The sequence below is a fragment of the Plenodomus lingam genome (assembly GCF_022343315.1).
Source record: "Plenodomus lingam strain CAN1 chromosome Unknown contig_19, whole genome shotgun sequence".
Lineage (NCBI taxonomy): Eukaryota > Fungi > Ascomycota > Dothideomycetes > Pleosporales > Leptosphaeriaceae > Plenodomus > Plenodomus lingam.
Genome location: NW_027093936.1, coordinates 1,808,886 through 1,827,021, shown reverse-complemented (window position 1 = coordinate 1,827,021; position 18,136 = coordinate 1,808,886). Strand labels below are relative to the sequence as shown.

Here is an 18,136-nt window from a genome sequence, read left to right as displayed (position 1 = left end):
CTCTGCCTTGGCTGCCTGCCGCATCACTGTTTGATCGCCCCTCCAATTCCAGCAAGCGCAATCCATCACACGCGTATGTTGTCGCAAACAGCCATCTTGCTTTGAATCTCCCAAAAAAAAAAACACACACGCATGAACAATGATTGACGACTCTCCTTCGCAGGGAAGCGCGAGCAATCTACACAATGAGCGACTGACATGTGGTGAGATCCATGCGCAGGTGCGAGTTCCAACAGCCTCGCCAAGACATCGACGTCACAGGGTCCAACCCATTCATCCATCCATCCAATGTCTACATGCTTCCCCCATCAAAAAGAAATGGGCGTATGAATTCGCATCATCCAAAAAAAAACAATCCCACACAGTACAAGAAAATCCATTCATAATGGCCCCATCACGCCGTGAAGCAGAAGCCTCCGTCCGCTCCTGGGGCTATCCTCACGTCTTCACATGGACAGACCATCCGTACGTGACATTACCATCTCCTACACACACACACACACACACACACACACACCCACTCACTGCCGCACCTACATCTAACACCAAGACACGACAACAAATGCCACTGACAATACCCCCCTTTTCACAACCAGCAACGCACACTACGCACCCCATCAACACAGCGGTCCAACAACCCACCTCATCCTCAAAGGCTCACTAACATACACCTACCCCAACGACGCAGCGCCGAAGAAAGAAACCATCGGGCCAGGCGCAAGGTGGGATGTCGATGCAGAGCGCGTGCATGAAGTATGGGTGGGAGGAGAAGGGTGTGAGTATGTCATCGGGGAGAGTTGATATGCATGAGACTTCCAACGAAATCAAAATACAAGTCAAAAATCAACACAAAAAGAATCAGACTCGAAGAAGGTTTCCAACATCTACAGTGCTAAGAAAGAATATATTCGAATCCGCTACCCCTCTTATGTTACGCCGTCTTACTGTAGCCCACTTCCTTACCCCAACACCCCATTGGCACCCAACCACTTAATCGCCCTCAAGCCCATCTCCTCCCGCTTGACCAACTCCTGCTCCACCATCCTCTCATACAAACTCATACCCAGCCCTCCAGCAGTCCTCCCTTCCCCACCCTTATCAGCCGCTGGATGCGCATACCTGCATTTATTACTGAATTTACAGCGCCCGGTCCGCAACCACGTCTCACACGTTTTCTTGCCTTGCTGCTCGGCCAATTTTTCTGGGTTGGATTTGGGGCCTGGTGGGGGGATATGGATGGGTAGGGGCGGGATTTTGGAGGATGTCGGGGCTGGGGGTTCGTTGGAGGAGGAATCGCTGTCTGCTTCATCATCATCATCTTCTTCATTTTCGTCTTCAGAGGATGGGGATAGGGAGGATACGATGGAAGATTCGGCGTCGGAGGCGAGGGAGGAGTCGGATTCGTAGCCTAGACCTAGATTTACAGGTGGGGGCTTGTTTTGCTTGTCGACCATGCTTTGATGGAGTTTTTTCCGGAGGGCAGCTAGGTCTTCTTGCCCCTTGTCATGCTTCGCGGCCTCTCTGGTGTCGTCTGTGGGTTTCGGAGGCTGCAGCGCTTTCGTCGGGCTCTCGTTGAGTCTAGTCTCGTCGTGCGTCTTGGGTGGAAGACCCTTTAGTTTACGCAAAAATTCTATCTCGGTCGCTCGTTTCCTAGCTTGCTCCTGTGCCTTTTCTGCAATCCGCTGTTGTGTGGGAAAGTTTTTGCGTCGGTCTCTTACCCAGGCTGCCACTTCTGCCGCTGTACGAATCGTGATTTGCTCTCCTTGGTACTCGAAAGCAAAACCACCATCCTTGAGCTTTTGAGCACATGCTGCTTCTTCGTCGACGTCTTCTTCTGCTTCGCCGTCGCTAGTAGGCTCTTCGGCTGGGAGACGAGTGTCTGATAGTCCGAGGTTGAGCTTGCGCTTTTTTTGTTCCTTCTTACTCTTGGTATTCGAGGCTGCACTGGGTGGAGCGATGGAGGGTATGGGTAAAGAGAAGCCAAAGCTAGGTACGGGAGGGGGTACAGCAGCCTTTGCACGCGGTGGCCTCGTACTCTGTTGGGTCCATGTAGGTTGCGTGTGCGGTTGTGTATTCTTGTTGCAATCGCCTAGCTTCCGTTTCTGGCCTGCTTGCTGTTGCGGGGAGTAACGAGGCGAAACTTGTATGATTCTAGGCGGTGACGTTGGCGAGCCTTGCACCGGAGTGTTACCACCATTCGTCATATGACTGGCAAAAGCAGCCATTGAATGGACCCCAGCTGGGGTAGACATGTACGACATGACTTGTGCCAGCGCATTGGGGTCGACTTGGGACTGCGCTTGTCCCTGGTCTTGCGATTGATTTACAAAAGCAGGATTGATATACGCTTGGGCTGGTGGCGCATTCGTTGGAGGGCCTTGCCAGTTCTGTGATGATGCACGTCCAGCATGTTGGCTGCCTCTATGATTTCCACCACCCCTTTGATGTTGCGAACTTCCCCTTGGGCCTCCCCGGCCTCTGCCTCCACGCATATGATCATGGTTGTAGCCACCTCTGCTATTTCCTGCCGAGCTGTGCATGCCCGTGCCACGTGATTGACTACCCCCTCTTCCACGTCCTCTGTCGCCGCCTCCTCGACCAGAACCGCCTCTCTGGCTGCCATATGTGTGTTTTGTATCGTTTGAAGATGCCTTGGGCGGCGGTGGAGGTGGAGGTGGAAACTTGAAAGACGACATGTTCGCGTCGTTGTCCGCTTGATTTGGACAATAGGTCACGTGTAGGATGCGATTCGAATAGCGTTATGGCACGAGGTCGAAGAGGATATAGAATACGGCATGTCACAATGATGAAGGCGATGGGATAAGGCGACGCGCAGTCCGACGCGCTCACAAAAAACGTTATCGATTAGGTATGCTAGCGTGACGCTAAAGTCGCATACATTCCGTTCAGCTGCCTCCATTGGACTATCACTCCAAACCCATCATGTCGCGGTGACCACTTCTTACTGTCCAGACCCATGAAGCCTCTGAAGTTACGGCCATGTTCATACTTGTAAGTGTCCCCTACTTGTCTTCCATTTCTGGGCATCATCTATGCCGTCTCAATGAAAATTTGTGCTACTACTTGGGCACTCACCACGTCGCAATGTCACCAGAAGATACAAATGTAGTGTTGCAATTCTCGCCAGCGAAAATGTACAGATGGGTTGCTGTAGCCAGCTGACCTTTAGCTTAGACTACGATTCAAGACCTAATACAGATCGCGCCTCAGGACTTCAAGAAGCCGAGCGATCAAGCAATCAAAGATGTCGTCAACGACAAGTACAGCAACAAAATCGTCCCTGGCATTGGCCTCTGTATATGCATGTGGGATCTTCTGTCTGCATCAGAAGGGTTGATTGGCCATGGTACTGGACTCGTGAATGTGAACAGTACGTCTGCCTTTTTCCCTTGAGACCATGCAGGATCTGACCAGAAAACAGTCGAATTTCGCATGGCAGTCTTTCGCCCATTTCGCGGTGAAATCATTTACGGTCGAATCAAGTCATCCTCCCCAGAAGGCATCATCATCGACCTTGACTTCACCTCTGAGATCTTCATTCCCTACCAAAACCTATTCGAGAACTCATCCTTCGATCAGGCTGAAAGCGTATGGGTGTGGAACTCAGACGGTACAGAGCTCTTCTTCGACAAGGGTGAGCCGGTGCTGTTTCGCGTCGAACAAGAAGAGTGGATCGATCAGCGGCCGACGATAGTACAGAAAGATGAAGATGGTAACGTGATTGAGGAAAGAGGCACGGCGTGGAGGATTATTGTGAGTTGATTCAGGTAATGCGATGGAATGAATAAAAGCTAATACGATGCAGGGATCTATGAACCAGGCTGGGCTGGGACCGACATTGTGGTGGGGCGAACAGGAGGAAGAGGGCGAGGAAGGGGATGTCGAAATGGACGGCGCAGAGGGATAATTCTTGGGTCATGACAATACACCTCTTATGTGGACGATTTCGATTACAGTGTGAGCACGAGCGATGAACACCTGGGCTCGGGTTCGGCCACTTGTTTATTGTACGTTCATATTACCTCGTCCAATATTTGCTGCAAGGACAATTCTATCAACTGCATATTTTATGATCAATACTAAACCTACGTTCTCGATAGCTCTTACTTGAAGACTGCACACCAATGATCAGACCCCAACTCTTCGGCTTTTCTACAAAGGGAAACGTATAACTTTGCAAGAACGTCAAACCCTGACGTTTCTCGAGTGATTCGTCGCAATAAGCCCGATTGGGAAACCTCCGCCCGAACCGAGGTATCTCTCCGCCTTTCCTCAACCCCACAGCTCTTCCCTGGAAAACGGCACAGCCAACAAGCAATCTGTGCGACACGAAAGGAACTGATACAAAACCAGAAGCTGCCAATTGACTTTTGCCCTTGACTTTACTTTGTCTTCTCTCACGTCATCTTTCTGGTTTCTGTGACAGCGTCATCGTATCGAGCGACGAGAAAGCAGCCAATCCCTCATTTCACCTAACCTCTACCTAACTACCATCGAACCTCTTCTTGCAACACACCACCCTTTACGCCACCCTCACAACCCTCACAACCACCTTCAACATGCCCACTTACACCTCCATCCACCTGGCAGAACGCCCCACCTCGGCCGTTGTGGCCAACAAAACCTTCACCGCACAACACCACCCCATCCCGCCCGCCTCCAGCCTAAAACCGAACCAAGTTCTCTTCCGCACCCTCTACCTCTCCCTCGACCCCGCCATGCGCGGCTGGCTTAACCCTACACGCTCCTATATTCCCCCCGTCGAAATCGGTGCCGTGATGCGCGGCTCAGGCATCGGCCTCATCGTCGCCTCCACATCCCCCCGCTTCCCCGTCGGCACCTACACCACGGGCATGTGCGGCTGGAGCGAGTACGCCATACTTGATGACAAGCATGTGGAGGCTTTGGATCTGCCCGCCGGCGCTGTCCCCACGGATGCGCTGGGCGTGTTGGGCATGACGGGCTTGACTGCCTACTTTGGCATCTTGGATGTCGGCAAGGTCAAGAAAGGTGACTTTGTGGTTGTCAGTGGAGCGGCGGGGGCGACGGGGAGTGTGGTCGGTCAGATTGCGAAGATCATGGGGGCAACGGTGTTGGGGATTGCGGGCGAGGACAGCAAGGTTGCGTGGTTGAAGGAAGAGTTGGGCTTTGACGAGGCGTTGAACTACAAAGACCCCGAGTTTGCTAAGAAATTTCGTGCGGCCACCCCGGATCTCGTCGATGTCTATTTCGATAATGTGGGTGGGGAGATTTTGGATTTGGCGCTTAGTCGGGCCAAGCCGTTTGCCCGGTTTGTCATGTGTGGTGCGATTAGTGAGTATAACAAAAGCAAGCCTCAGGGGTTGAAGGTATGTTTTATATTTCCTCTCTTGTCCTACATGACATCACACAAGCCCCGCTAACATCCCACCCCCATAGAACTACATGATGATAATCTCCATGCGCATCCGCATGCAAGGTTTCATCGTCTTCGACTACGCCTCGCAATACCACGCCGCGCGCGCACAACTCGCCCAATGGCTCTCCGAAGGCAAACTGAAACGCAAGGAAACCATCGTTCAGGGCGGCATTGAAAAGGCAGCCGACGCGCTGGTGGGCCTTTTTGAGGGACGCAATACAGGGAAGATTATGGTCAAGGTGGCGGATGAGGGCGAAGTCGCGTCAAAGTTGTAGAAGAATGAACGAGTAAAAATCTATATTGGTATGCGCGGAAAATTACACATCTATAAAAACAGGTATCATGGGAGAATGGTATGTGTGACTGATCTGACGTCGTGAGCAGACTTCGGTTCGTCTTCTTCACCGGTCCAAGTCTTGGCGTACTTCTTCTTTCTGCTTCTCCTTCTCTCTCTCTTCTTCCTCTTTCTCCTTTTCCTTTCTCTCTTTTTCTTCCTTCTCCTTTTCTTGTTTCTCTTCTTCCTCTTTCTTCGCCCTCATCTCCGCCTCCTTTTCCTTTCTCAACGCTGCAGCCTCCTCATCCTCGCCAGTCATATGTTTCATCGTCAACGTCCCACTCCTCCACGCCTGCCAATACTGCTCCACAGCGCTAGTGATATCGCGCTTCGTCTCCCCAGCCCACACATTTCCCTCTTCCTCCACCATATCCTCCCACTGCCCCATCCTCACCACGCGGTCCACATCTCCTGCAAAATGCGCGATGAAATCCCCCTTGCGTGCGCGGAAGAACTCCAAATCCTCGGGCTCCAGATTCTGGCGGTACTTCTCCACGCTGGCCTCTTCATCCGGGTACGCGTTGAACCAGTACCAGGGCACCTTGGCAAAGCGGCCCTTGGCATTCTCCTCCTGCATCAGAGCAGCCATGCCTGACTGCTCGGCGAAAGGCAAGGTGTCGGGATTCCGGTAGTGGCGAATCGCGAGCACATCGCTGAGGTAGTCGACCATCCACGTGCTGACTTTAAACAAGAAAACGCCGGCGTTGAGGCCATAATTGTCTTCGTTGACAATGAGTTCGATCTTATCAAACGCCGGATCCTGCGGGGGCAAGAACGAGGAGAGCGGGCGACAGGCGTCGAGCACGATAGCATCGCGGTCAATCCACATCATCCACTCAAGACGCTGGCTCGCGGGCTTCAGCAGCTCCGTCATGACGAGGTGCAGCAAAAAGGCGATTTTGTTCCACATCCCACTCGTCAGCGATTCGCAGAGCACGTGGGCTGAGGTGTCGTGTACGGCGGCGTGAAACATTTGCGTGAGGATGGCGCGCTGGTAGGACTCTACACTTGCGCCCGTGGTGATGGATGCGAAGCCTACTCGGCGAGTTTCTTGGGTGGGGAACGGTGCGTGTTGTGTGCATGAAGCGTTGCGGTCGAGTGCGGCTTGTTTCCATTGCGCGTTGAAGTGTGGCATGCATTGTGTTTGGCCGTAAGATATGTGCGTTCGACTGTAATCGCGTTCTGGGATTGTCGGTTTTTTGGAGTGGGCTGGACTCGAGGGGTCGTCATCATATTCGTCGTCTATTGAGTCACCGTGGGGTGCTTTGATGGCGTCGGAGAACCATTGTGAGTTATTTTGGTCGGTCAAGACAGAAGGAAGGCCTTGCTTGATGTAGGGAACGGGTTGGTAGGTTGAGACTTGGTAGCAGGCGGCTAGGAAGAGGGTGACAATTACAAGCTTTGGCAAAAGCGTTATTGGGGGCATTGTATGATCCACTATCTTTGTTCCCCTTGACACACTTATGCAGTTGTCCTCTCAGGCGTTGGGTAGGCTGGCCAGCAGTCAAAGAAATCTACTATTGGGAGGAAGACTGGATCGGTTTGATCAACCTACTCCCTCATGGCCGAGGGTATGACGAAACGAACGAGACCACAAGCCAAAGACGCGACGGACAACAGGCGCAGAGCGTGCGGCATCCTGGTGTCTATGTATAAGCAATGGGAAGCATTTCGGCCCATCAGGGCAAATTGGAATGTGCGTCACGGTGGCTTGTCTAGCTATCTGTCCGCTCGAGCAGCGGCCAAAGCGTGCACTGTAAGCATATTCTGGCTCTCATTGTGACCAAAAACGGGCAACGCTGGAGGATGATCCTATCAGACGTAGTATACGATAGGCGCTAAGGGCGGACTGTGAGCCGGCAAGGCATAGTGTACCAAAACTCTGGGGCTCGAGGTTGTACAGGGCCGAAAGTACCCTTGCGTGAAGTGAGTTTGGTCTCGCAGTTACGAATAAGGAGGGAGTGAGCACTGGAGATACCTATCGGTACCTACCAGAAGTCTCTGGATGGTTGCAGTGGGCGTTCGTTCCTGCTATGACCATTATGTACTCGGCTGATGGACTAGCAGAGCGCCTCCATGTCTCTAGACTATCGAAAACATTTGTCTGGTCCTACTACCGTGTCATCCGCCACCGAGTTCGTGTCCAGTCTGGCGCTGTTGATGGCGCCTTGAAGCCACCATGTAGATCAAAGACGGCCGGTAGCATCCTTGTTGGAAATCAACTTAGTGTCAGCCATGCGCTTACGGTGCCTGTCTTGGCTGAGACAAAAATACTACCGAGACGGTGCTGGAGAACTCGTCAGACTGACAAATACTTCGTATTCGGTTCCTCAATGCATATCAGCATGCTGGAACGACACGCATAGGTACCGCTACTCCCGTACTTGAAATGAACACAAAGACTTCCGCTCCATCGTCGTGTTATTTGGGCGTTTGACATGCTCCTTTCAAGTGTAGTCTTTTTGCGGAAGGTGGACCGATGGTTGTTGGCGGAAGTCATCGGCATTAATCATTGCACTGGGTGGGCGCACAGATCGTCAGACAATCAAATCAACCATCAGTTGTCAGATCTTCAGTTAGTTCTTACTGTCTGCGTTTACTGTACTGGGTTGGGTCATGCGTCAATTCTTGTCATTTGAACATGAAATGGACAACGCCGTCAATGGACGTTGTTTCTACAGCATCTGATTAAGGCCTTACCTAAGCAGGGACAGATTATTCCTAGATAGATACAGTTGGTGCTGAAAGAAGTAAGACTATTCAAGTAGGGTGAAACACGTGACCAAGCAAGGGGTACATTGTGCACTGCCTTTTTAGTAAGAGGGCTCACCTATTATGCAAGGACTAGCGCATCTGTCCTATAAATAAAGTCCATTGCTAACAAATTCCGTGCAGACGCATTGTTCATTGTCATTAATTTGAAGTTTATCGCTAAATCTACAACTGTACTCTACAGTTATCACTGCCTGTCTTGATATGTGCCACATATAATATTCACCGCTACCAGGCTAAAAATCTGTAAGTTTGTAGCACCAGGCAGGTTCTGTCGGCTGAAGAATGCGTGTCTTCTGAACTATCAACATGCGCCCTTGCGCGTCATTACGGTAAGACAATGTCTCTCTACCTTCCTCTACACTTTGAGAACTGTAGAAATTGTAGAGAATAAGTTATGCATTTATGCGGGTAGCAGGCTTTCTTGAGCACGAGTCAAGGTCTGTGCCCTAGCGACAGGGCGGGCATATGCTATGTACATAGTATGATTGTACGTAGGTATATACCATATAGCCTACAATCGTAGTAATAGTGTTTCTTAGTGGCATCTATTACTGCATGCGGCTTGCTTGGCATGATTAAAGAGTGTGTTTGTTTTAGACAAGTATCTCTCAGGTTTGCGTGGTGGCAGGCTTGTGCCAACCAGGCCTTCCAACTACCGTAGTTATTTCCTCAATCAAGGGAGCATAGCATTATTGTTCCATCTGATCCTCCATCAACAACAGAAAAACATCGGTCAATGATAATTGCGAACCTCGTTTGCGAATTGTAGAATTATCCAGCTACGAACGCAATTATCTACTAGTACACGCTGAAACTAGAAGGACCGATGTCTCGAGGGAATTTCACACAGCAACTGCCGCTGATAGATTTGACAGTCACCAGAACCACCAGGAGTTACTGGGCGTCGAAATTATGCCCTTTGGAAATCTTGCCTTGCATATATGAATACCATAGGTACGTCTTCGTCCCTAACACCAGTTTTGTCATATCTACGCAAACCTACTTTGTTAAGCATATCATCCAGCATTGCATTCCAATTGAAACTTGCCCAATCTTTCAAGTCAGCCCTGAGGCTTCTCTTCCCTGTTTGCCTTCTATTCTTCGCCAACTCGGCCCATGTCTGCTTCCCCGCGAGCCTTGCCTCTAATTTTCCCTATTTTTATCCTAGAAACTTGTATTCTGATATTCTAAGGGGGCTTACTGAACATAACTTGAGTTTTTCGGAGTTCCAATAACGAAAAACAACTCAAGGATTACATGATAGTACGCGAAGATACTTTTGTAGGAAACCAATGCTGCGATGGTGCAGTGCCAATGTCTGGCATCGGCAACTTTGATTTCGGCATGTGCAACTATAATCTCCAAGAAGGGACTAATTTTCGGGCATGGCAAGGGAATTGGACTACTTGCTATGAGCAGCAAGGGCACGCAGGCAAATTTGCTGAGCAAGTATGAATTTTGCACTGAAAGCAGTACTTAAGTGTAAGTACTTGAGATAGGAGCAGGCAATTTAAAGTGTTATAGTAAACATAACCGTTTGCCAATCTTTCAATCCCCATGAGCCATTCACGTGTGACATCTGGTCAAAGATATTCCTGTGTCTCCGAACCAGCTTTGTGTTTTCTATCTTGGTTAAGTATGGTATTCATTCCTCAAACCAGCTAGAGGCGCAAGCCATATTTTCACAACCATCGGATTAGGTATTAGAGCAACATTTCAAACATTTTTTCCTATCCCTTGACTTGACGTAGTACACAGGCTCTTGCTATAATAATGTGCTGTTGATATGTCTTCTGACAGCTGTTCAGCACTCGCGAGTCTTTGATATTTCGCTGCGGTCCTTCTACGTCTCCCCCCGCCTTATTCAAATGATAGTTCGCAGCTACTACCTTGAGATCAGATATGACGGGTCCTTCGCGTGGGGTTTGCGCGACAAGCCAATTGCAAAAGTGGAGTCATCTGCAGCATCGCCTACTACTAAAACGAGGATGCTAAAAATAGCCCTATTAGATGTCTTGGGACAACTGCTTCCTTTGTATTGCATATTTACGCAATGCCAATGTTCGATTGTTTGTGTGAAACATTGGGTATCTACATAATACACGCTGTCCACGTTCGATCTAAATATCGGTTCGACTGATGGTTCATTTGGCATTGCCATCACCATTAGAATTCTATTTAAAAGTCTCTCTTTGTGGAGCATATCGAGTGAGGTACAAAATCGAAAGTGCCATGTCCTTCAGCTGGCCCTTTTAGGATTCGTGTGGAGAGCAATCGTGGGCCAACGAGCCGCCTGATTCAGCTATGAGGAGCCGTACAGTGAGATTTCTTGCCCTGAATTTCTAGTTTGCTGTCCATTGAGATCACCGAACGCACCACGGGCAACTATATTGCCAAAGACAACAAAAAGCCTACTTTGATTAGAAGTCTCCTATTCAGCAACTGATTCCTCCTCAAGTGACCTCTTCAGCTGTCAACACTAGCAATCCCTTGTTCAATGACTTCACGCCGGATGCGACATTGCTGGCGGGATTTCAAACGAGAGAAGAGCCACATCGAGCACGAAGAGGGTTATCAAACACCTTGCAGGCTTTGCTGGATGCAGTAGTGCGAGGTGAAATGGAGGTTTTTACAGTATATTCAAGACTATGTAGTTCAAGGAAGTCAACTGAGCTCCGAATGTATTTGGATGACCATTCACATGTTAGTTTCTGCCCGTTGATCTTAATCGATAATCCATGCGAGAAGGTGCCTTCTCCCCATCGTTGTGACCGCAGTCTACCAGTACAGTCAAAGAAGATTTTAGAGCGGTTTAAGGGATCTCATACGCCACAAGAAATGTGATAGATGTGTCCGCAATCCCTTAAAGGGTCAGGAGCTTGTTAGAAGACCTTGCACGCAATCTCATAGTTTGGATAATGCGTTCAAATTACCATTGGGAAGCCTTACAGACAATCTCTTAGTCTACCTCACGTCGCCAAACTACTGCTGAGACCAGGTGCAAACAATATCTTAGTTTTTCCGATGCCATCAAACTGCATGGGAGATTGAATATATCTTGCGAAGTTCCAGTAAGAATATAGGACATGAGTTCGTTCGTCAGATCAGCCAATTTTTCGTACAAAATGATGGCTAACTTTCATCCCCGGATGGTATCTTTTGTATTTGCGTTGACGGACAATCACCTTTTGCCGGAAACGGCTGAAATAAACGAAGACTGTTCACCTGACCACGAAATCGAACAAATGATGAGGGCGAATGCATGCACTTTTCACACGATGGCGCTCTCTCACGCTATCTCTCGTGGGTGCAGTATTGATTCGGTTAAAAAGTATCTTCAACATTTTCGCCAAAATCCCGAAGAATTTGCAGAGATAATGCAACTCGGGGCACCGGTATTGTACTATGCGATTGGAAGAAACTCGCCAGAGTTATTGAAATTACTCATCGAAGCTGGAATAGGACCGAATGAACGGCAGGATGGAGATAGCATGCTGCCGCCGCTCGCATTTGCTGTCATCCATGGACATTTGCAGTCACTGGATACTACGGAGATGGTAAGGATACTTTTGGCTTCTGGTTTTGACCCCATGATTATCCCTAAACACCTGTGGGGAAAATATGTTGAGAAGCCGGAGGAAGTCTGGCCCAAGACGAAGAAAAGCATAAAGCCACTTTGGTGCGACGAAAAGATTCACCAATTACTGGCGCAAGGCTTGAATGTCAGCCAGAGGTACTATTTGTATCAAGCAAGTATCCGAAAGCCTTTGACGGCGGGGGAAACGCAACTCGCACAGATTCATAAAGCTTCAGGCCTTTTGAAGTTGCCCTATTATATGATAGGCCAACTTCCCATCATTCAAAATCTCCAGCAAACCATTTTGGGCCATCTCGATTTCCCTCAATCTCTTGTTATGGTATTTGCTGGCCCTCCAGGACACGGCAAAACCGAGCTAGCGCAACAACTAGGTAACCTACTGAACGTGGAGAGTGTGGTAGTTCCCTGCTCACAGATGGAAACGGATTTTCAGATCCTAGGACCTCATCAAGGCTATAATGGCTACAAAGATGGCTCATTACTGAACAATCACTTAGCAATGAATCACGGAAGATTCTCTGTCGTCTTTTTAGACGAATTTGACAAAACTTCAACCAAGGTATGCGACGCATTGCTGACGCTGATGTCGGAAGGTCAGTAAAGTGGAATTTTGCAATCTAGTCCTCACTGATTCATGGTAGGTGTTCACCGAGACCGGAGGAATGAAAATCCCATTGACTGTAGCAGGACAATATGGATTCTGGCAAGCAATAAAGGGGACAAAGCTATTCAGAGATTCGATCAAGGAAATCTCAAGAACATGGATGAGCCGGAGAAACTGACGGTAAGTCTTCAGCAACTCAAGCAAGAGCTAAGACAGTCTTTCAAAGGTTGCTGGGGGGTAAGATACAAGTTCTCTATCTACCGGTAAACGGGACTTGTGCGTCGGAGCTAACACACTCAGAAACCTCTGGTATCCCGCATCGACCACATATTTCCTTTTTTCCCCTTCTCTCACAGTGAATCAGCTGTCGTCGCACACAAATTTCTTCTCCAAAACGCCGCTCACCTGCGACGTGATATTGACCTAAGCGACGACGCAAGACGGCATATGGGCCACTGCGTAATAACCTGCACCGAGGATTGGAAGATTTGCAGTCATATGGCTGAAATGGGATATGATGAAGATTCGGGGGCACGAGGATTGAAAAGAGAAGCCAGGAAAATTTTGGATGAGGCGCGAAACGTTTATAATTCCATTCCTGGGGTTGTGTCAGACACGTTGAATGATGGCCCATATGAACGCCTGGAAGTTACATTGGTACCGCTAGGTGACAACTTGTATGATTACAGCGTATCACGGAAGTTGCTTGAATGAAGCTGCAGGGTTCAGGGCTGTGTGAGGAATCACGGGCTCGTGTGACCGGTGGGACCGATTGGGCAAGGAATACGAATCGTCGACCCAAATACAGGATTCCCCTCAAGGAGCCATAAGAAAGAAACTGTGGTCAGTAAGTACTGTCGTTGTTGTTGGAACTGGATGGAGTGCAATCCTGCTTCCAAGTGCGATTTGTGTACTTATGTGTTATGAGATAACGTTGCAAATTGCAAGCCTGTAATGATGGTTTATAGAGAGTATAGAGAGGGAACTAGTATGATCATTTAGATCAGAAAACTGGCTTGCTCGACTGTTACATGGCACATCTGAATCTAGGCATAGTAACTATCCGTGCGGCTAAACATAAATGCCTATTGTAGCTTTGAAGGAGGCAGTTGATAATGCTATCACGTATAATTTAGGACGTGAAAAAACATCAAAACCAATAATTTTCTGACGCTACGTATAAATAGAACAAGGGGAATAACGTTTCGGGCGGTGGTTGTGAGTACAGTAACCAGTAGGGACGGACAATTATGAGCCCCAAATCAACCTAATTTACCGTAATTAGAATATAGACATGCAAGGAAGTCACGTCTGATACCAATCCGTGTCTACAGTACCCACCTAACCTAGTAAAGAGAAATCATGAACAGCACATACTCACAAACCCCATCAATCGTCAAGCTTCAAAACACACGGAATCCACTCAAAAATCCCAAATTCGCGCGCAAAACGCCCCAAAAGCAGAGGAAAAGTAGTGCTAACCCAACAAACCAGTCGCGCCAAAACATGCCTCGGTAACTTTCACCCACACCACAGCACATCCACAGTATCAACCTCGTCTCCACAAAACAACTCCCGGAATCTTCATCGTGCCCTATCCCTTCTACCTCACAGCGCCCTGCTCTCATACATTTACCACAAAAACCCCCTCGCACAATCACTTTTGCCTCCCTGGCCCTCTCAACCAACACATTACGTCACCATGTCCTCTCCCTTCGACGTCATCGCCATCATCACCCCCAAGCCCGGTAAAGCCGACAGAGTCAGTCTTCCCCGCCAGCAGAGTCTACCACCTGCAAAACAGTTTTAGCATAGTTCTAATAGAAGCCAAAAAGGTCCAGGAACTTCTGAGCACGGCTGCGGAAGCCGTGAAGAGGGATGAGCCGGGGACGCTGAGGTATCATTTACAGCGCGAGACCAAAGGGCACGGGGTATTTGTCATGTTGGAGACGTATGTGTTTTCTTAACACTCTTTTTTTTTGGGCCTTGGGCTTCTGATTGTTTTTGTTATGGTTTTGGGTGTTTTTGGTTGCTGTGTTTTTAGAGGCGTGGTTATTGGGGAGGAAAGTGGATGGCAGAAACGATAAGTGCAAACTGACATCGCTGTTTCAAGGTATGCAAACCAAGCCGCGCTCGAAACGCATGGAAAGAGCGAAGCGTACAAGGCGCTTAGCCGGGCGATGAAGCAGGAGGATTTACTCGCTGCGCCGATGAAGGTGTTGTTTACGAAGGAGGTGGCTGGGTTTGCTAGTAAACTATAGACAAGATCCAGTCATCTACACAAACAGAATTTCTTAGAGTGGAGGTATAAACATAATGCACTATATGTCTACACTTAATTTCATTCCCACTAATCGATACCGCAGTAGGCCAATTCACCATACCTAAGCTCACTGTCTAACAACCCAACCTCCCTAATCTACACAACAACCTGGCCACTCCCAAACCCACCCTCAAAATACCCCTCCAACCCTTCTACCCCGCTCCCCGTCCTATTTCCCCCCGGTTGCGGCCAGAAATCCAAAACCTCTTCCTCGCCCGTCAGACGAAACGCCACCGCCGCCAACGGCGCATTATCAACCATCAAGCTATACTCCCCAGGATACAACACCTTATTCCCCACCTCATCCACCCTCGCCAAACTCTCCAGCGTCAAGTCAATCCTCGCCGTGTCCGACGCACCAGCCGCAATTCCAAAGAGCCGTTGATACCCAACCAGAGACTTCTTGGGGTGCGGCGCCGGACCGTGGGATCCGGATATGTAGCACAGGGTAACGTAGTCGGACGCCACGGCCCCGGTATTAGTAACGCTGATATCCACAGAGGTGAAAGCGCAGCGCTCGAGCGTGATACTAGTTGTGTTCTTGCACGTCGACATTAGATCTGCAATGCGGTAGCTTTGCTGCATGGGCGAGGTGACGGTGGCGCTGAAGTTGGTGTAGTGCAAACCATGGCCAAATTCGTAGGTTGCCGTGCCGTTGTACCACTTATACGTACGTCCTGGGTTGTTTTCACTGGGTCGGAGTCCCATGTCTGTCATGGGGACGAGGCTGGTGTAAGAGGCTGGGTACTGGGTTTGTGGGAGACGTCCTGCTGGTGGGGATTTTCCAGTGAGGATGTCGACGATGGCTGGGCCGCCGTCTTGGCCTGGGTAGCCTGCCCATAGTATGGCTGAGATGTTGGCATTGTTGGCGAGAGGTGCGCTGTCGATTTGGCCGCCGCCCATGACGACGACGATGGTTGGTTTGCCGGTGGCAGCGAGTTGGAAGATGACGTCGAGTTGGGCGCCTGTCCAGGCTAGGGATGTTCGGTCGTGGCCTTCTTCTTCGATGCTGTTGTCGATGCCGCCGATGTATATCAGAATGTCGCTTGTGGCTATTGCACCTGAGAGCGATGACCAACGGTTGGTGGTTGGGTCTCCTTGGCCACCTGGATTACCGCCTGCATATTTAATGGTGAGGTTTTCTTGTTGAAGCGCCCATAATGGGGAGTGTAGATATGTTGGTACACCAGCGTAGTTACCTGAGCGGTTAGACTGGGCATAGAAGTGCAAGAAAACATAGCAAACATACCGAGAAGCTGCGAAGTAGCATTCGCCCAATCTCCAAAGACACCCAGACTCACGGATGAGTCAATGGAAAGCGGCAATACCCCATCGTTCTTCAACAGCACGATACCCTCCACAGCAGCCCTACGAGCCAGAGCCTGTGCGGCATCCGTAGCAACCGAGTCCCACCCAAACTGACGATACGGCTGACCGGCCGCATCATCGAACCAACCCAGACGAACAAGCGAAGAGTACTGTCGGACCAACGCCTGATCCAGCACATTCTCATTCACTAGACCCTGCGCAAAAGCGCCAGGCAGATGTTCCTGCATATACGTACCACAATCAAGATCGGTACCCGCAATCAGCGCATCAGCCACAGCCTGCTCACGAGTCGCGGACCACTGGTGTGGTAGATAGATATTCTGAACCGCATCGCAGTCAGAAGTGACCCATTGCTCTTCATTAGTCCATCCCCAATGCTCGCGAAGAATTGTCTGCAGTAGATAAGGATCCGCACATGTTGGTACACCATTTACTGCATCTACAATGCGCTATTAGCTACATCGTATTTCTCAATTGCGAAAAAGGGGTAACCCTTACTATACGAGCACATGAAGGCGCCAACGTTAGCCTGCACACACGCCTGGAAAGGCTGTAAATAATACTCCACGAGATCCTGCTGCGAGATCTGCGCATCGAATTGGTACCGCAAGTTCCCATTCCAGTCTTCAATGTCATACCCGGCAAAGTGCTTGCAAGTCGCAACAACCCGCTTATACGGATCTGTGGTCTCGCCCTGCAACCCGGCAATCAGCGCTTTCACATACGAAGATAGATGAAACGCATCTTCGCCCGGCGTCTCCTGACCCCGGCCCCATCTCGGGTCTCGAAAGGGATTGATATTGGGGGTCCAGAAGTCGAGGCCAGTTCTATTAGCATTGTTGAAGGCTCGAGCTTCGGTGGAAATGACTTTCGCAACATCGGTGATGAGGTGGTCATCAAAAGCTGCACCCATTAAGATAGGCTGAGGAAAGGAGGTCGAATAGCTGTATTCGATGCCTGAGGTGCTAAAGTTGGTGTAGGGTCCTGCAATGCCGTGGAGTCCTTCTGACCACCATTGATAGGGTGGGATTCCGAGACGGGGAACACCCGGGGACCCAGAGGATGTCGCATTGATTTTTTCTTCCAGGGTATAGAGGGCGACGAGAGATTTTGCTCTATCAAGTGGTGCTACATAAACTCAGTCTTGCTCTATTCAATTCAACCCGAAAAGCGGACTCACAGGCTGATGTATTGCATATCGTTTCAGTCTGCAACGGCCCGTTCTGGCAATCCGGAAACACAGCCAACACCCCTGTCACCCAAATCAACGGCTGTAGAAGTCTCGGTGAGGTATACATGACTTTCTTGCCACATGTGAATCTTCCACAGCTCCCAATCACTCTTATAGCAATCTAAATAGCCGTCAATCCCGCTGCAGATCCTATCCGCGGGGTCGCCTTGCATTTCTTACACGTCATATCTCGTGGTATATGCGGTTGAACATCGGGATCCCGTCAATAAGGAACGCTATATCCGACCATCGTATCCCGGACGTTGTACCAGCCACAGCCGTTGCTTGATGCTGTTTGGTTGAAGCAAAGCCAATGCACAGGAATGTCAAGTCAATACCCAAGGCGCATGCGCAACCCCCAATTTTTGAGGTCAGGCTGCGAGAGTAAAGGAAGTTTAGTGGAGACATATCAAGTATGATTGGTGGGGAGTTCAGCCTGAATGGGCAAGTGTTGTGCTTCAGGTGTTAAGCTGCGTGAAGTTCGGGGCGGCGATGCTTGATTACGCTTACAATCTTCAATGAA

The 18,136-nt window shown here is 49.6% G+C and overlaps 8 protein-coding genes across 8 annotated transcripts; 5 read left to right on the top strand and 3 right to left on the bottom strand.

The window, feature by feature from the left end:
- Positions 1 to 385: 385 nt before the first annotated feature.
- On the top strand, positions 386 to 801 carry IAQ61_004657 (uncharacterized protein; the record flags this gene model as incomplete). Its single annotated transcript, XM_003839253.1, has 2 exons — positions 386 to 465; positions 597 to 801. 2 exons carry the CDS (start codon positions 386 to 388, stop codon positions 799 to 801), a joined length of 285 nt encoding a protein of 94 aa, XP_003839301.1.
- Positions 802 to 959: 158 nt separating this feature from the next.
- On the bottom strand, positions 960 to 2,696 carry IAQ61_004656 (uncharacterized protein; the record flags this gene model as incomplete). Its single annotated transcript, XM_003839252.2, has 1 exon — positions 960 to 2,696. The coding sequence occupies one exon, from the start codon at positions 2,694 to 2,696 to the stop codon at positions 960 to 962; it is 1,737 nt and encodes a 578-aa protein (XP_003839300.2).
- A 237-nt stretch (positions 2,697 to 2,933) lies between these two features.
- IAQ61_004655 (uncharacterized protein) lies at positions 2,934 to 4,121 on the top strand. The gene is made up of 4 exons (XM_003839251.2): positions 2,934 to 3,012; positions 3,196 to 3,391; positions 3,443 to 3,774; positions 3,827 to 4,121. The coding sequence occupies exons 1-4, from the start codon at positions 3,001 to 3,003 to the stop codon at positions 3,926 to 3,928; spliced, it is 642 nt and encodes a 213-aa protein (XP_003839299.1). The 5' UTR covers positions 2,934 to 3,000; the 3' UTR covers positions 3,929 to 4,121.
- Positions 4,122 to 4,307: 186 nt separating this feature from the next.
- IAQ61_004654 (uncharacterized protein) lies at positions 4,308 to 5,697 on the top strand. Its single transcript, XM_003839250.2, has 2 exons — positions 4,308 to 5,369; positions 5,440 to 5,697. Exons 1-2 carry the CDS (start codon positions 4,581 to 4,583, stop codon positions 5,692 to 5,694), a joined length of 1,044 nt encoding a protein of 347 aa, XP_003839298.1. The 5' UTR covers positions 4,308 to 4,580; the 3' UTR covers positions 5,695 to 5,697.
- Positions 5,698 to 5,820: 123 nt separating this feature from the next.
- IAQ61_004653 (uncharacterized protein) lies at positions 5,821 to 7,179 on the bottom strand (the record flags this gene model as incomplete). Its single annotated transcript, XM_003839249.2, has 1 exon — positions 5,821 to 7,179. The coding sequence occupies one exon, from the start codon at positions 7,177 to 7,179 to the stop codon at positions 5,821 to 5,823; it is 1,359 nt and encodes a 452-aa protein (XP_003839297.1).
- A 4,627-nt stretch (positions 7,180 to 11,806) lies between these two features.
- Positions 11,807 to 13,444, top strand: IAQ61_004652 (uncharacterized protein; the record flags this gene model as incomplete). The annotated part of the gene is made up of 3 exons (XM_003839247.2): positions 11,807 to 12,719; positions 12,768 to 12,910; positions 13,031 to 13,444. The coding sequence occupies 3 exons, from the start codon at positions 11,807 to 11,809 to the stop codon at positions 13,442 to 13,444; spliced, it is 1,470 nt and encodes a 489-aa protein (XP_003839295.2).
- Positions 13,445 to 14,432: 988 nt separating this feature from the next.
- On the top strand, positions 14,433 to 14,991 carry IAQ61_004651 (uncharacterized protein; the record flags this gene model as incomplete). Its single annotated transcript, XM_003839246.1, has 3 exons — positions 14,433 to 14,492; positions 14,566 to 14,681; positions 14,844 to 14,991. 3 exons carry the CDS (start codon positions 14,433 to 14,435, stop codon positions 14,989 to 14,991), a joined length of 324 nt encoding a protein of 107 aa, XP_003839294.1.
- A 158-nt stretch (positions 14,992 to 15,149) lies between these two features.
- Positions 15,150 to 18,021, bottom strand: IAQ61_004650 (uncharacterized protein; the record flags this gene model as incomplete). The annotated part of the gene is made up of 4 exons (XM_066096443.1): positions 15,150 to 16,265; positions 16,382 to 16,815; positions 16,881 to 17,519; positions 17,883 to 18,021. The coding sequence occupies 4 exons, from the start codon at positions 18,019 to 18,021 to the stop codon at positions 15,150 to 15,152; spliced, it is 2,328 nt and encodes a 775-aa protein (XP_065953761.1).
- Between the last annotated feature and the right edge of the window lie 115 nt (positions 18,022 to 18,136).

Coding starts and splice junctions, on each gene's coding strand:
- IAQ61_004655 (XM_003839251.2), top strand. Junction 3,392..3,442: donor TGGACTCGTGAATGTGAACA/GTACGTCTGCCT, acceptor ACCAGAAAACAG/TCGAATTTCGCATGGCAGTC. Junction 3,775..3,826: donor GCACGGCGTGGAGGATTATT/GTGAGTTGATTC, acceptor AATACGATGCAG/GGATCTATGAACCAGGCTGG.
- IAQ61_004654 (XM_003839250.2), top strand. CDS start 4,581: ATGCCCACTTACACCTCCATCCACCTGGCAGAACGCCCCACCTCGGCC. Junction 5,370..5,439: donor GCAAGCCTCAGGGGTTGAAG/GTATGTTTTATA, acceptor CCACCCCCATAG/AACTACATGATGATAATCTC.